Source organism: Penicillium crustosum, assembly GCF_028827405.1.
Source record: "Penicillium crustosum strain IBT 35664 chromosome Unknown utg000002l_segment0_segment0, whole genome shotgun sequence".
Lineage (NCBI taxonomy): Eukaryota > Fungi > Ascomycota > Eurotiomycetes > Eurotiales > Aspergillaceae > Penicillium > Penicillium crustosum.
The window spans coordinates 6,999,645-7,015,968 of NW_026623123.1; the positions used below are offsets into that span (position 1 = coordinate 6,999,645).

At 46.1% G+C, this 16,324-nt stretch overlaps 6 protein-coding genes across 6 annotated transcripts; 3 read left to right on the forward strand and 3 right to left on the reverse strand.

The window, feature by feature from the left end:
- Window positions 1-815: 815 nt before the first annotated feature.
- Window positions 816-5,821, reverse strand: N7487_006180 (uncharacterized protein; the record flags this gene model as incomplete). Its single annotated transcript, XM_056873927.1, has 3 exons — window positions 816-842; window positions 908-5,541; window positions 5,593-5,821. 3 exons carry the CDS (start codon window positions 5,819-5,821, stop codon window positions 816-818), a joined length of 4,890 nt encoding a protein of 1,629 aa, XP_056731647.1.
- A 364-nt stretch (window positions 5,822-6,185) lies between these two features.
- Window positions 6,186-7,355, forward strand: N7487_006181 (uncharacterized protein; the record flags this gene model as incomplete). Its single annotated transcript, XM_056873928.1, has 1 exon — window positions 6,186-7,355. The coding sequence occupies one exon, from the start codon at window positions 6,186-6,188 to the stop codon at window positions 7,353-7,355; it is 1,170 nt and encodes a 389-aa protein (XP_056731648.1).
- Window positions 7,356-8,051: 696 nt separating this feature from the next.
- On the forward strand, window positions 8,052-9,029 carry N7487_006182 (uncharacterized protein; the record flags this gene model as incomplete). Its single annotated transcript, XM_056873929.1, has 2 exons — window positions 8,052-8,437; window positions 8,495-9,029. Exons 1-2 carry the CDS (start codon window positions 8,082-8,084, stop codon window positions 9,027-9,029), a joined length of 891 nt encoding a protein of 296 aa, XP_056731649.1. The 5' UTR covers window positions 8,052-8,081.
- A 455-nt stretch (window positions 9,030-9,484) lies between these two features.
- On the reverse strand, window positions 9,485-10,360 carry N7487_006183 (uncharacterized protein; the record flags this gene model as incomplete). The annotated part of the gene is made up of 1 exon (XM_056873930.1): window positions 9,485-10,360. The coding sequence occupies one exon, from the start codon at window positions 10,358-10,360 to the stop codon at window positions 9,485-9,487; it is 876 nt and encodes a 291-aa protein (XP_056731650.1).
- Window positions 10,361-11,194: 834 nt separating this feature from the next.
- On the reverse strand, window positions 11,195-11,764 carry N7487_006184 (uncharacterized protein; the record flags this gene model as incomplete). The annotated part of the gene is made up of 2 exons (XM_056873931.1): window positions 11,195-11,275; window positions 11,399-11,764. The coding sequence occupies 2 exons, from the start codon at window positions 11,762-11,764 to the stop codon at window positions 11,195-11,197; spliced, it is 447 nt and encodes a 148-aa protein (XP_056731651.1).
- A 1,112-nt stretch (window positions 11,765-12,876) lies between these two features.
- On the forward strand, window positions 12,877-13,530 carry N7487_006185 (uncharacterized protein; the record flags this gene model as incomplete). The annotated part of the gene is made up of 3 exons (XM_056873932.1): window positions 12,877-12,962; window positions 13,020-13,326; window positions 13,396-13,530. The coding sequence occupies 3 exons, from the start codon at window positions 12,877-12,879 to the stop codon at window positions 13,528-13,530; spliced, it is 528 nt and encodes a 175-aa protein (XP_056731652.1).
- Window positions 13,531-16,324: the final 2,794 nt, after the last annotated feature.

The following is a 16,324-nucleotide window of genomic DNA, read 5'->3' on the forward strand; positions in this document are numbered from 1 at the left end:
TGTAGAACTATAAAAACGGCACAACGACTGTTTAGAATTCCTCGACATCAATCGCCAATAAATTTGTCTGATTATCCCATTTGGCTCCATTCAGGAATAACTTGTGCTGAACAAAGCCCGAACTACGTGTTCCGTTCCCAAAGATCAGACTGGAAGGCGCCACAATAAACGATTTACCCGACCCATTAGCACAAATATCTCCTGTTCAATCCCTGTTTATATTGAGAAAAGTCCTTCGTACCGTTTATGCTTTTTTTTACGGGCTTTCGTATCCATATAGAAAGACAGGTCAAATGATGTACAAAAATAAACACGGTGTGCTCGTACACATAAACCTCTAATATAACCTTGAGCCAAATACATCGGATTATTAAAGCCTTACCTCGTCAACGATAGAGGTAGAATTTCCTTGCAGAGCCAATTTGATAAACAGTGTTATCGCAGTTGCCATAGGCCAAATCGTCAGCGTAGAAACCGCCAGCTAATAAACGGTATACATAACCTGCTAGACTATCGGCAGTCGCAATAGTGTCTGTCTCCATATTCAAATTTGTGATCTTATTGAGGAATTGTCCTTCCATCAGGGCAATGATTTTCCAGATAGTGGAATAGAATAGTTGTCGGCGACCCACATACTATAGATAGAGGTGGTCATCTCTGATGAGGCTACTACCTGGGAGGAAGAAATATTGACATTTAATCTATGGGAAAGCAGGGTATTTATACCCTGAATCTAGCAAACAAGCCTGTACAATCATTCAACAACTTCTTCCAAAACCAACTCGTGAGAACCATCCAGACACCGCGCGCCCATCTCAAAGCACTCCAGGCAGACAGCGAAACTGGCAGACAGACAGATAGAACATTGGTGATTGGCGCCCCCAATAGAAAGAAATCGAGTGCATACATCGCACCACGTGGTAGAACTATCTCTCGCCATCGAGCTGGCCTCCACAGCCAAGTCACCTTGGCTGACTTTAATGCCTCTTGTTTCAGCAAATCGAAGGACGGCGTCAGAGACTTTAGCATTCCCGCTTTTTCTAGCCCACCAGAGCAAAGTGTGACCGAAGGCGTCTTCAAACTGGACGCAAGCGCCCTGAAGGGCAAGCAAATACATAACAGCTGTCTCATGCCCGTTTCTCACAGCCGCAAAGAGCGGAGTAGAACCGTAACGGTCTTTTGTATCGACCACAGCCCCGCGGGATAGAAGTTGTTGCACGACTTCCATATGACTTCGGGCAGAGGCAAGGAAAAGCGACGTCCGTCCGCAGGGATCCTGAGCTTCAACGCGAGCTCCATGCTCGTATAGAAGCTTGACCACCCCGAGATGGCCGGAATGGGAAGCCGCACATAATGGGGTCCAGCCATCCTTTGTGACTGTATGGATGTCGGTATCTGCTCCATGATCGCATAGAAATTTGACTACTTCGAGATGGCCATTACTTGATGCCGCAAAGATCGGAGTATGGCCATCCTCTGTAGCCGTATGAACGTCCGCTTTACGCTCGTACAGAAACTTGACTACTTCGAGATGCCCGGAATCAGAAGCCGCACATAATGGGGTCCAGCCATCTTTTGTGGCTGTATGGATGTCGGTATCTGCTCCATGATCGCATAGAAATTTGACTACTTCGAGATGGCCGGAATCAGAAGCCGCACATAATGGGGTCCAGCCATCTTTTGTGACTGTATGGATCTCGGTATCTGCTCCATGATCGCATAGAAATTTGACTACTTCGAGATGGCCGGAATCAGAAGCCGCACATAATGGGGTCCAGCCATCCTTTGTGACTGTATGGATGTCGGTATCTGCTCCATGATCGCATAGAAATTTGACTACTTCGAGATGGCCATTACTTGATGCCGCAAAGATCGGAGTATAGCCTTCCTCTGTAGCCGTATGAACGTCCGCTTTACGCTCGCACAGAAACTTGACTACTTCGAGATGGCCCGAAGATGAAGCCGCATGTAGTGGGGTCCAACCATCGTTTGTGGTCATGTGAATATCGACACCTGCTCCATGCTCGCACAGAAACTTGACTACTTCGAGATGGCCCGAATATGAAGCCGCATGTAGTGGGGTCCAGCCATCATTCTTTGTTATTATATGAATGTCGGCATCTGCTCCGTGATTCCACAGAAACTTGACCACTTCGAGATGGCCCGAAGATGAAGCTGCATGTAGTGGGGTCCAGCCATCCTGTGTGGCCGTGTGAATGTCGGCATCTGCTCCATGACCGCATAGAAACTTGACTACTTCGAGATGGCCCGAAGATGAAGCTGTATATAGTGGGGTCCAGCCCTGATCTTTTGTCACTGTATGAATGTCGGCATCTCCATACTCGTATAGAAACTTGACTACTTCGAGATGGCCCGAATATAAAGCCACATATAATGGAGTCCAGCCATCGTTTGTGGCCGTGTGAATATCGGTATCTCCATGATAGCACAGAAACTTGACCACTTCGAGATGGCCCAAAGATGAAGCCGCATGTAGTGGGGTCCAACCATTGTTTGTGGCCGTGTGAATATCGACATCTGCTCCATGCTCGCACAGAAACTTGACTACTTCGAGATGACCTGAATATGAAGCCGCATATAGTGGGGTCCAACCATCGTTTGTGGCCATGTGAATATCGACACCTGCTCTATGCTCGCACAGAAACTTGACTACTTCGAGATGACCAGAATATGAAGCCGCATGTAGTGGGGTCCAGCCATCCTCTGTGCCCGTGTGAACGTCGGCTCCATGCTCGTACAAAAACTTGACAATTTCGAGTTGGCCAGCAACTGAGGCCGCAAATAATAGAGTCCAGCTATCCTTTGTGGGCGTGTGAACGTCGGATCCATGCTCGTACAGAAACTTGACAATTTCGAGATGACCAGAATATGAAGCCCCATACAATGGAGTCCAGCCATCCTTTGTAGCCGTGTGAACGTCGGCTCCATGCTCGTATAAAAACTTGACAATTTCGAGATGACCAAAATATGAAGCCCCATACAATGGAGTCCAGCCATCCTTTGTTGCCGCGTGAACATCCGCTCCATGCTCATATAAAAACTTGACAATTTCGAAACGGCCGGAATATGAAGCCCTATACAATGGAGTCCAGCTATCTTTTGTGGCCATGTGAACATCCGCTCCATGCTCATATAAAAACTTGACAATTTCGAGATGACCCGAATATGAAGCCCCATACAATGGAGTCCAGCCATCATTTGTAGCCGTGTGAACGTCGGCTCCATGCTCGTATAGAAACTTGACAATCTCGAGATGGCCGGAATACGAAGCCGCATATAATGGGGTCCAACCATTCCATCCAGCTACATGAATGTCGATATCTGCGCCATGCTCGTATAGAAACTTGACAATCTCGAGATGGCCGGAATCTGAAGCCGCATATAATGGGGTCCAACTACCTCCTCCCGCCGTATGAATGTCCGTATTTGCGCCATGCTCGTATAGAAACTTGACCACTTCGAGATGTCCGTTCTGCGATGCTCTGTAAAGTGGTGTGCACCCATAATAGTTGGGTTTTGTCGTCTTACTTCCCCACTGGCAGAGAAATATCACCATTTCAAGACAGCCATGCTCTGCAGCCAAATGTAGTGGGGAATCACCTCTCTTGTTCTGAGCATTGACTAAAACTCTACCTCCTTTTTCTCCCACTCTCTTCAACCCCATTTTAACTTTCTCCCGCGTGCCACCTCTGCCCACTTTCACTGTATCGGAGCCCACAACCCTTTCTCCTGCCCCCTTCCAGCTTTCGTCCGACTTTCTCCATGGCTCAGGTCCTTCCCTTGTGTTCAGTGGCAGTTTTCGGGTGCTGGCTGGTATTGTGTTGACCTTTACCTGCCCGCTTTTCCTCGCCATCTTCATCGTCGAGTCTCTTGTCGCCGACTTCGAAGTATCGCTAATTCTCAGCTTTCCGTGGCTTGAAATAGTTGAAACATTTTGCTTCTCTGTGCACAGAATTCTCTTCGCTAAATTGTCAAGACCAAATTCAGCTGCAATATGCATCAAAGACGTCCCTTCGATGGCAGTTTTGCTTGTATTATTCTCCAGACTCTTGCATGTATTGATCCACACATCAAGTATAGTTTCCGTTGGCCATGTAATCTCTTCTCCTAAGTTCTCTCTTTCCGCCATAACAGCATGTGAGACCCAGCATGTCGCTGCATAACCTAGAAATTGAAATTTTTCTCTTGACAAAATGTCCTCTTGGCAAGCAAGACGAATCTCCTCTGTTGACAAATATTGGAGACATGTGTTTGCCAGCCGTACACTAGCAATCTGCGTGAGGCTTCGAGGCTCATGTAGCCGTCTGTTCAGATAGCTTAACCCTTTACTCAGCATGAAATGTCTGATTGTATCATGGTGAAAGCCAACAATGGCTTTGCTATCACTTAGCTTAGCACTTCCAATGTCGACAAGACCTCGGCTCAAGTGAATCATCCGCTTCCTCATCTTGACTTCGCTTGGTATTAACTGAGGATTATCGCCATCTTCATACTCTCTTAAAGATCCTTTCGGTCCACTCAAGTGTACTGTCATTGCAATTCTGAGTTCATCAAGAGAAAGTGACCGGATCGCAAAACAAACCCATTGGAACAATGTGCAAGCTTCCAGTAGCTCGTCGTCTTGGATATCTCCTAGGAGGCCTTCGTATAGCCTATCAAGCTCTTGTGGGCATTCGAGGAGCTCCGATTTTATTCTTTTCAGACTCAACCCCTTGCCGCTCATATGGTGTATCTGTTGAATAATCAAGGCAAGCCAGAGAAATAAGCCATTAGTCTTGCTCAGCAGAGTACACTTCAACTCTTCTATATCTGCCATTGATTCATCGGGCAGGCGCAATTTGTGTTCCACGAAACTTTCAATATCATCCTGATTCTCCTCTTCTAGTCGAATTTGGAAGTCTGCCTTGATTTGGCCATCCGGATATGGACGACACGTGACAAAAATACCCGGTCTATTCAGTCTCGACTTCATCTGACCGCGAAGACCATGGATGAAGCTGATAAGACGATCCCGATCCTTGTCGCTGCACTCGTCAAGAGCGTCGACAAATATCAGTATCTCCCGCCGGGCAGAACAGCTAACGACAAGCTTCTGGAAATGAGCTTCAAGCTCAACCTGTTGCCATTTTAACAGCAAATTTTCCCTTGGCTTGCAATATTTGCGGCAAATTTTCATAAATTCCGGTCGTGAATACTCATCTTGGTCAAGCAATTGAAGCAAAAGAGACCGGAAGAAGCCCAATGTGCCCCTCTGAAGTTCTGTGCCGCTGGCATAGAAGAAAAAAGACAACACGATAGAGCCCAAAGGGGCAGCAGCTTCCATGTGTTGGCCTAGTACAAACTTCAGAAGTGTGGATTTCCCGCACCCAGGTTTGCCTCTGATTAGGAGTAAACCATGTTCGTCGACCCAGCGCAAGTACTCCGGTGATTTCATCAGCCATTCACAAGTACCTGCTGATTGTGCTTCAATGTATCGTTCCCTGTCGTTTGATTCGTTGAATGCAAGTGATTGGAGACATTCTTCTCGGTGTCAGACCATAGGTATAAAATGGAAAAGCTCGAGTCACCTACCATCCCAGTTCAGAATTCCACTCTGGCTAGAACCAGACATCCCGTCAATATTATCATGAACACGTATATGAGACTCCAAAATTGAGTCGTTTTGTGTGGATGCTGCGTGGTTTTCATTCTTCTCATGGGTTGCTGAAATGGAAACAGGTCCGTTAAAGTTTAATGTGTTGCCGTTCAACTGGTGGGCGTTGCTATTGAAGCTACCAGCGAAATCCTGTGCTCTTTCCATTTTTGGAACCTCGACGTAATTTCACGTCATGGAAAATCGAGCATATATGCCCCAAGGCCGGGAATTGTTACAGCTAGCAATTTAGTCTCTAATATAACTCACATCGTGGGATCGTGATGGCAGGAACGTTCAGCCGCATGCGGGGTAGTTGTGGCCCAACTGGGGGTTGGGCTGAGTAGTAAGATGAGCGTAAATGAAGGTAACATGCAGGAGGTGATTTCCATCGTTTGAATTGACTGTTGACTGTTCTATCTCTCAACTCTTCTTTATACTCACTCCCCCAGTGTGCTTATTGATTTTCCTTTGCCACGATCATATAATAATGTAATCGTCTATCTACCCTTTCGGACCAACACACTTAGCCATGTTGACCGATAAACACACCAGACCCCGGGATCCCCATATTTTTGAGATTGCCATTTTTTGTGCTTTGCACCTCGAAGCCGATGCGATGATCGCGTTATTCGACGATATTTGGGAGCCGGAAGAACAGTATAAGAAGGGCCCTGGCGACACTAATAGCTATACCTTTGGTCGAATCCATCAACACCCTGTTGTGCTAGTACACATGCCTCGTATGGGCAAGGCATCGGCTTCCAGTGTGGCAGCCAGCTTGCGGTCCAGCTTTCCATACATCCGAGTGGGTTTCCTGGTTGGAATATGCGGTGGTGTGCCTTTCTCTGGGTGTGGCAAAGAAGAGATCATCCTAGGAGATGTTCTTATCAGCACACATATTGTCCCATCTGATTTTGGGAGGCTATACCCGCACACCTTTCTTCGCAAGAACTCGCTCCTGGACAATCTTGGCAGACCAAGCCCGGAGATTGGTGGGTTTTTATCCAAACTCCAAGGGCAAGCTGCCCAGACCAGTATTAAGGATTCAATGCGAGCGGATCTTACGCTTTCAGAATATCCCGGTTCTAGCAAAGACAAACTTTTTGAAGCAGTCTACAGCCATAAACATGGTGAGGCAACAACGTGTACAGTTTGTGCCCAATGGACACACCCCGAAGATGATGTCTGCGCTGAGGCCTTGAACTCATCTTGCGCTGACCTTGGGTGTGATCCAAGTAGACTGGTGCCTCGGGCTAGAATACATGCGATGAACATGAAAGGTTACAGCGCATCATCTTACTGTCCTGATATACATTTTGGTGGACTAGCTTCAGGCGATCAAGTCATCAAATCTGCATTCCATCGTGACCACATTGCCAAGCAGGAAGGTGTGATTGGCTTCGAAATGGAAGCGGCTGGACTATGGGACACGATCCCGACCATCGTGGTTAAAGGGGTGTGCGACTATGCCGATAGCCATAAGGGCAAAGATTGGCAGCCCTATGCTGCAGCAACAGCAGCAGCCTGCGCAAAGGGTATACTTAAGATATGGAGGGGGTCAGTAAGACAAATGGAGGATAGGTCTGATGAAAAACAACCTGACCCGTCGCCAACGAATCAAATCTTCAGTGGCAATTTCACAGCTGGGAGGAACATCTACAACGGTGGCACTTTCACTGCCGAATCGATAACTTTCTGAAAATATAGTGCCTTGCTGGTTGCATCGAGGTATCCGCAAACCGCCCAGTAAACTTCCAGTTGCCAGTTGGCACAACTCGTCCAAGGAAGACGACCTCAGGCAGCTTTCTCTGCGCCGCCGCGGTATTCCCTTATACCGACCGGGATGGGGTTCTGACCCTGAAAGACAATGGCGACTGGGATAGTTTAAGATATTCCAGGATTCAGGTTTTGAGGTTAAATTATCTGGTTTGGTTCTTCCGTGTCCGCCGTCTACGAAGCCTTATAGCCATCAGGGTTCACAACCCATTCTTTATCTCACATCTAAATCCTACATGTGTCTACTAATAAATAAATATAATGGACCACAAGAAGACAAGATCTTAGCTAAATCTATGGGAGCAATGTTGTTTTTCGTACATTCAATATAAAGTTGCGTCATCTCGATCGTCGAATGATCTTCCGGGGAATACGATATTATAAATGGCATCTGCACGACATCGCCCATTAATAATGTGAATCCATCACATGTTGTACTTCTTCCTTAAGGAGCGGGCTTAATTATTGTATTCGCCGGACAAAACTGTGCATTTATCAGCATTTCTCCATGTCATACCAATATTGCGTGCTGTATTCTGACAAATAAAACTCACCCCCGCAACAGCGATACTATATAAAGGATCTTTCATTATCGCCAACTAACTATTATCTGGGAATTATCTTTGAATAAGCATCCAAATAAATCATCATGGCTTCTGCAGCTGTTCAACTCCCCGCCTCCCACGGCCCTCTGCTCTCAGAAAAGCCCGGAGTCCCGGTTTCCGAAAAGCCTCACCACGTTCAGACTACGCTGAACTTCTTTAAAGAGAATGAGGATGGCTCTCCCCCGGAACCAACATATACCAACAAACCAGAAACCTACGATCGACCCACGGTTCCTCTCGAGACCACCATCCACGATATCAGTGGCCATGAGCTTGACTACAAGCTAGACAGCCATGGATTCCAGCTCTACTACCACGAAAGCCGAGAGAAGGACTTCCTAGACGACGAGAAGATCAAGGCCGAATACTACCCAGAAACAGAACAACTACTAAAAGACGCGTACGAAACCCCGAAACCCCAGAATCTTTTCGAATGAAACTAACAATCATTGTACAGCACGGGAGCCTCCCGCATCTTCATCTTCGATCACACCATCCGCCGTGGCCAAACCGACGGACCCATCCGTACCCAGCTTCGCGGACCTGTCCAACGCGTACACATCGATCAATCCTACACCGCGTCTAAGAGCAGAGTCTCCCACCATCTCCCCGATGAGGCACCCGAGCTCCTTAAGGGCCGATACCAGATCATCAACGTCTGGCGTCCAATCAAGACCATCCTGAAGGACCCATTGGCCGTGGCAGATGCACACTCCGTCCCGGATAGTGACCTTGTGCCTATCGGACTCATTTACCCGGACCGCCAGGGTGAGACATATGGCGTCAAGCCAGATCCTAATATCAAGTGGTATTACCGCTATGGCCAGACTCCGGATTTGGTGACTCTTATCAAATGCTTTGATTCTAAGGTTGATGGAAGAGCCCGTCGTGTGCCTCACACTGCCTTTGTTAACCCGGAAACGGAGAATGAAGCGGGACGAGAGAGTATTGAAGTGCGAGCATTGGTTTTCCATCCTGATGATCGCGACTAGGTTGCATCTCCAGAGTGGAGTTAATGGATTGCTGTCTTTGTATACTCGTTTCGCATTGTTTGGAAGAACCAGATTGATGATTGATAGTGCTGACCTGAGTTGTTGACTTACGAATTTGATAAGTTACTATCTATGAATATCCTGCCGATGCTTTTGTAAATTGAGTTTGGGTTGCGACTGAGAGACCATATAAACGCGTATAATCCAAGACCAGGTTGGGTACCGATATAGTGGATCGTACGTCTGTTCCTCACGCAGGATTTGATCGACACCCCACAAAACCCTGGGCTAAGGGCTTGGCTAGCCTGGAGCTATCCTTCTTTCTGCATTCTGCAAACTGGCGAGTAATACCAACAAAACTGTCACGAATGGAATGTCTCTATGTAATTATTAAAAATAGTCTAAGTTGTAGATACAAATGCACACAATCCAATATATCCCGTCCCCACAACACCTTATTTCTCCGCGATGGCCTGCTTCCAAGAGCTGGCAACTTTACCCCAATATTGTTCAGGATGAAGTCTCATATGTCCCACATGCGGCGAGCCTTCAAACATCTCAAGATCAACTGAGTAGCCCAAAGTCTTAGCATGGGCAACATTCTCCTCCAAGTCCTTGTAACCAATAATCTCATCTTCCTTGGAGTACAAGTAAACTCTGCTAGAATCGGTCGTGACACAGGACTTATCATTTATGATCCGGTCCGCCCACACACCCGAAGCTTCGGAGCCGCGCAGGAGTTGCCACAGATAACTCGCCCAGAGGAACACATACCACACACCCTGTGTGATAACGAAGGGCCAAGGGAAGAATTTGGCTGTGCCGACCGCCATGGCACGCGACCACCGGGTAACCTGAGACGTGAAGACCAGACTTCCCGGCGTGGAATCCAGCACCATGAGCTGGTGTGGGAATGGCTTGTCTGTGCCATGGCGTCGCTGGTACGCGACAACGATGGCGGCAGCGAAGATGGCGCCTGTATTGGACATGGCATGCACAAGAAGGCGCTCCTTTTCGTTCCCGCTGCCGGTTGGCGTTGGGAAGACGGTGTCAACGACCGGCATCATGGCTGCAATTCTGGCTTCCTCGGGTTGGTTCGAGGCCTGGAAGGTACGCGACAGGATAACGATGATCCGTGCGGATGGGTAGAGTTCATGGTAGCCGTCGGAATATTTGGTAACGTGTTTTGGCATGCCATCACCCCAGCCGGAAATAATGATTGTTGTTGGCTCGTCGGCTGGGGATGGCTTGGCTTTTTCGTGGCCATCGCGAAGGTATACTCGATCAGATATCGGGGTGAAGCCTGGGAATGGGATAGGTCGTGGAGCCATTGTCAAGGTTTAGGCTGCGGAGTTATTGAGACCTGCGCAAAGGGATAGCTTGATCTAGCTTATTCAAAAGTGTTGCGGGCTGTTGAAATATTTTTTTGGCTTGGTCTTCTTGTTATATGCTATCGTTTTTAAAAAAAAGAAAAGAAAAGAAAAGAAAATCTTCTTCAGTGACCAGGCACCTAATCACCTAATGTGGAAATTATCCTAATGTAGCAGATAAAACATTGGTCGAGCAACAACGGTTGGGATCTGTCTGATCTTTAGCACCAATCTTTGCATGGCAGGTGGAGTCGTTGGGAAGAATAATCAGAATATAAAGGACTTGGCGAATGAGATGTTTGGATACCTCGGCAATTGCCTGATTGGGCGAATTCATATGATTTATGCCTGAGGCATTAAATAGTGAGAAAGAATAGGGGAGATTTAACTTAGTCTTGTATATTCGTATTCCTTACTGTAAATATATATTATTAGAATCTTAAGAACTACCACAACTACCAGAGCAGTCAACTCTTACCGTATCTGATAGCCTTGTTTAAACATCTAGATCCTAGATTTATGCATGACAATTGTCCCCACCCAGGAGACGCCGAAATGCATAAATTCCCGAACCCCGAAACCCGAAAACCCAAAGCTTGGAGGCAAATTCTCCACCTGCACCAAAACCTAGACAGCAAGCCAGGCCGAGTTCAAACCGACTATGCCGTAGGAACAAGGTTGCCCTGGTCGTCCTTCTAACAATCACCCGGCCGCGGAATTTGCCTCCTCGCTTCGGAGTGAGGACGTACAAAAATGACACACCGAAGAGTGCAATTCTAATTTCCATGCAAACCATCAAGATAGGAGCGCTGGGACCGAGATGCCATATTCAAGCCCACTTGACCTGACAGCGATGATATCTTCACGGTTAATACACTTCATACAGTTGGGGATATTTTCAGAAGTAAGTTGTTCTTAATTGAATCCATGGAGTCGATCGGAAGGTTGTGAATAGGTCAGTGAGTTGGCGGTTAGTATCCGGAATATATTTGCACGTACCAGAACAGTCGCCGTGGGAACAAGCCGATCTTCTGTGGAACTCAATGCTCCCGCCACAACAATAGGGATCTGAACTGAGATTTCGGTGCCTATGCCGTAGAGAATTTGATACGCAATGATAGGGCCTAGACCGGAATTTATATTGAAGGTATAGACCAACTCGCGCTGATAGTGGCTAGTATACTGACAGTTAGCAGAAATGGTTGGTTCGAGTACTGGCCGGTGATTTTGAGCGAATTGTTGGATTTGAAGAAGTTTCTTTGGGGAAAAACGAAGCGAAATTTTTGGCCCATGGCGAGCGATCTGGAAAACCGCTTGAATCTTGGTTCTTTTGCACTGAGATGGTCTAGAATATTCATTAGACATTGTCAACATTCAAGGTGGTGCGAGGAGTGTACTACTCTTCGCTTATAACGTTATTTTTTTAGACAAGTGACTGAGAGCCCATGCTGGGTTTAGGCCGTATGAAAATAATGATATTTTGGCTCGACGTCTCTGAGTGGGATATATATGAAGTTTCCTTTCCTCATTAATTGATACATTGAATGCCTCAGGGACTTTTATAAATATTTAGTTCTTGGTCCCGAGTGCATGGACTATGTCGGGGTAGGGTTTGGGGGTTTCACACGCCGATTCTAAGGGCAGTGGTATTTTTCTCCTTTCTACGGCTGCCATGAGCCCCAGATGTCTGGAACAAGTATAACATGTTGAGATTGGCTCCGTGGTGAGATTGTGAGGTAGCCAGACCAGATATACTTCCCGAAACGGGCAAGCGCCTTCTGGGCTTAAAGGCACTTAGCCATTTTAGGAAATATTTGAGCGTGGGTGCATCCCAAAATGGCCAAGTGCCCTCTTTAACTCATACACTAATTATTCGCCCCATAAAAGGCTCCACTTCAGGAAAGTCAGAGAGTGGTTCCAGCAGTTCAAATTTATCATTTGGGAAACTAATCATATGCTTTGTCACAAATCTCCTATACTTTTCAGTCTTTTGTCACAATCGCTACTGTTGATCCTCGTTAGTCAAACCAAAGAGGTTGTGTCTCCACTAGACGGGCCGGCAACGAACTAAATCAGGAATTAATTGAACGCTCCTATAGCCTACACTCGGCTAAGCTATCGTTAGAAACTCATGACACTGGTCATATCATAGTATCTGCCACTAGGTTGTTGCCTAAGCCTCGGTATCCTAAAGCAGTATCGGTTGAGCGCGCCCTAGAGTAGGTGCGAGATCGGTTCTTGGAGGAAAACGGTTCTCACACGCGTGCCCATGTGTGCTTCGTGGAGTATAAAGCGACCGATAGCCCCAGGTATAGGTCTTCATACGCACTACCATCTTCCTTTCTAAGAGTCTACAGCTTTCATCAATCATCAGCTTTCACACTAGAATCATGTACTTCCTTCAAATACTCTCCCTGGCGATTGCAGCTGCCGTACTGCCAGTGGGAGCTTCAAACTGTCGCCCATTCCCTTCTTCGATGATCGAATTCTCTGCTGGGTTCGAACAGCCAGGTCCTCCTCTGATAAAGGCTGAGTACAAGACCAGCTTTATCCAGCACAAGTGGTAGGCGACCAATATTGATGCCCACCTACTTCTGTTATCAAATTAACAGAGCAACAGGAATCAAAACCTGTCGCACATCACAACTGGTTTTATCAACAACTCTGCATCTCAGAATTTCGTTCGAGTTGATGAAGCCTTTGATGGTAGCCTGGCTTCGTCCTTCTTCAATTACGCCAACTCTACCGAGGAAGGTTTGGTGGACAACATTTTGACCACCTTTAGCCACGAATCCAACAAGCCAACCATATGGAGGGGCTTCGTCAACTCGAACTTTCCTCTGTTCTCTGAAGACATACTGGTCAGTAATGGTGCTGTTTTTGCCGGACTGGTCCAGCGCCAATTCAACCACGGCCTCGTCGCAGCTGTAAGTGGCTTTTCCCGGGTTCAGGTTAGAGGCAGGTACATTACTTAAGCTAATAATAAATGACATCAGTGGAATATCATGTACCAGGGAGTTATTCCTGTTACAGTCTATGTGAGCAACTGCAATGTTATGGTTGGGTACGACTATTTTTCTCCTGGATTGCGTACCAGAGTCATCACTGAATACTTCAACATCCAAGCCTAGACTGTTTCTACATCATCCAGATGAGATCATGGGCAGGCTATTTGCGTCAAAACGGCTGGGGTGCAGTTTACCACCAATTAGTATAGACCCTCATTTTGTTAATGAGGTAACATCGAAGTTAGTCTGAATCGTGTCAAAGAATAACTGTAGATTTCGCCGTAAATCACCTAATGTCCAATAAAATAAAATTCATTTTATTAGAGAACTAGCTTATCATGGACAAAGAAACTGTCGTCATCATGGTAGTGTTAAATATTGTAATGAGCTCCTGTCTGACTCCATGATTTTTCTTGCTGCCTCTTAAGACATCCGTCGATCTTGAGTATGGCTGTTACACTTTCCCCACTTCGCTGTAGGCAGCCCGACAAACGGTAAGAGTCACATGACAGGGTCACCAGGTCCAAATCAGAGTTTTCGGCCGTTGTTAAACAGTTTGGATGTTTAATAATTTGAATCATGACAGAGGAGCTATGTGTACGGCCAAGCGAAATCATTAGACGTGCTATCGGGCCTCTGGACAAGCGCAAAAACACAACGCGCTGTCAGCCTTGTGCGAACCGACGGGTAAAGGTTTGGGCAACCAACACTTTGTTTTAATGAGATAAGTCAAGCTTACACGTTATATAGTGTGACGGGGGCCACCCCTGCGAAAGATGCATCCGGACGAAGAAAATCTGTTCGCCCCAGCGGCTAGGGCAGACGCAAGTGAAATTCGTCCATGTTTCGGGACATGTGTTGTCTTCTACGATTCCCGTGCAAGTGCGGAAGCATGATGATACCATATATCTGGATCATTTCGCATCGTTCCTTCAGCGATGCCACTTTACCAAAGACTTTGCAGCTGTAAATGCAGACATTGTCACTGTCATTGGTAAATACCCTCTGCTTTCCCACATTGCTATTGCAATTGGAGCTTTGGATGCCAGTAGGAAAGGTTCTACCAGATCATTTGGCAAGCTTGAGTCTCCTCAGCAAATTGCATTCCGGGCTTGCGGTAGATCAATACAAGATTTGTATTCAGCAATCTCGACGGCAAGTCCAGTCTTTAGGGATGACGTGTTTTGGAGCACATTTCTCCATGGTCTTTTTGAAGTATGATTATATTTATAGAATTGCGAACTCCGTTAATCATTTTCACAGCTGATGGCTGAAAATTCCGGCAACGCATTCGCAAACCACATGGTTTTTGGTGCATCGAAAATACTGCTCCTATTGGAACCTACAAATCCGCTTTCCTTACCCACGAAGAGCTTGATCGATGCTTTTTGGATTTTGGAGACCAACAGAGCCATACTTTATGGCGACGATACTATCCTTCTGCCAGACAAATGGCAGTGGAGTTTGTCGCAGGAAAGCTGGCCAGATCTCATGAACAAAATTCTCATGCTCATGATACAGACTTCTACATTTGCAAAAAGGCAAGTCGATTTTAATAACTTGATTGGTGGGTGCTGCTAAAAATTTTAGACTTTTTGACAAAATTGAGAGCGTTCCTCAAAAGTTGAGATCATCTGATCCCAGATTGGACACTCTTGCCCTAGAAGGGCTGGAGATTAAAGGAAGACTTCTCAACTGGCAAGAAGAAAGCCACTTGGAAAGGTTACCAGAAGATTCCTTTACCCAATTGGCTATCATCGTTCACCGTGCTCTTCTTTTATATCATTGCAACAATTTTACATATTATTCATGCTGGATGACACGAACAATCCCTCAGCTAAACCAGAGTGACGTTGACAAACATGTCGCCTCAATTCTGGATCTGTCTCAAACTCTTCTCTCGGATACATGTATCCTGGCAGTTCTCTTGTTATTTCCTCTCCGAATGGCCGGAATTCACGTTTTTGAGAGGCATATGCAGGTAAAAGTATTGGGCACTATTCGCAAGATACGACAAAAAGGGTTCATCGTCTCAGATAGAATCGAAGTCGATTTGCAAGAGTTTTGGCACTACAAATTGAGAGAAATCGACTAAAGTGAATGAAATGTTACGGAGCAAAGAATGCGGCGGTAACTTGAAACCTGTATGAAACTTGTTTGAAAACTGTCTTGAAACCTCTTTTCCAAGGTTGAAACTCATGATTTCCAAATTTGGTTATACAATGTCGTAGACTCATGTAAAAGCCACACTTCACTTGTATTATTCTTTTTTTTTTTTTTTTCCGTATTGACTATTTTTTAAGTATTGTTATCTGAGATTGAAATATTTGCTATTCATTAAATATAGTTGATAAGTGGAACTTTCAGCATATCCAACTTCATGATGTCATTGCAGAAAGCTGGAGCGTGGAGCGTGGAGCCAGGCAACGTGACATCATTTCTTGACCGAAGATCAAGACATCCTTCAAAATACCTGATATCCTCATTTGTTCAACATATATTTACAGGCTGGAAAACTTTGCCATGAAAGTCGCAATCCCCCGGCAACGGTTCATCGTCCCACCACCATCCAACAAACGAGTCTCACGGGCATGCGAATCATGTCGCCAGCGAAAAATAAAATGCAACGGCAAGACTCCAAGTTGTAGGCTGTGCGAAGAAACAAATACTCCGTGCATTTATCCGCTGAAATCGCGCGAGAAAACCACAAAGTAAGACAACCAAAATAACCCATCTATCTCAATAACCACATCTCCGTATCGTTTTTTTTACATGCAATAAATTGAGACATAAGCTAAACCTACTACTAGAGAAATAGAAGATCTTCGTAAAAAAGTACAGGGCTACGAGACTGTGTTGAAAGAGATAGGAAATGTGGTCGACGGCCAATCTGCCAAGCGCATTGAAGATCTACTCC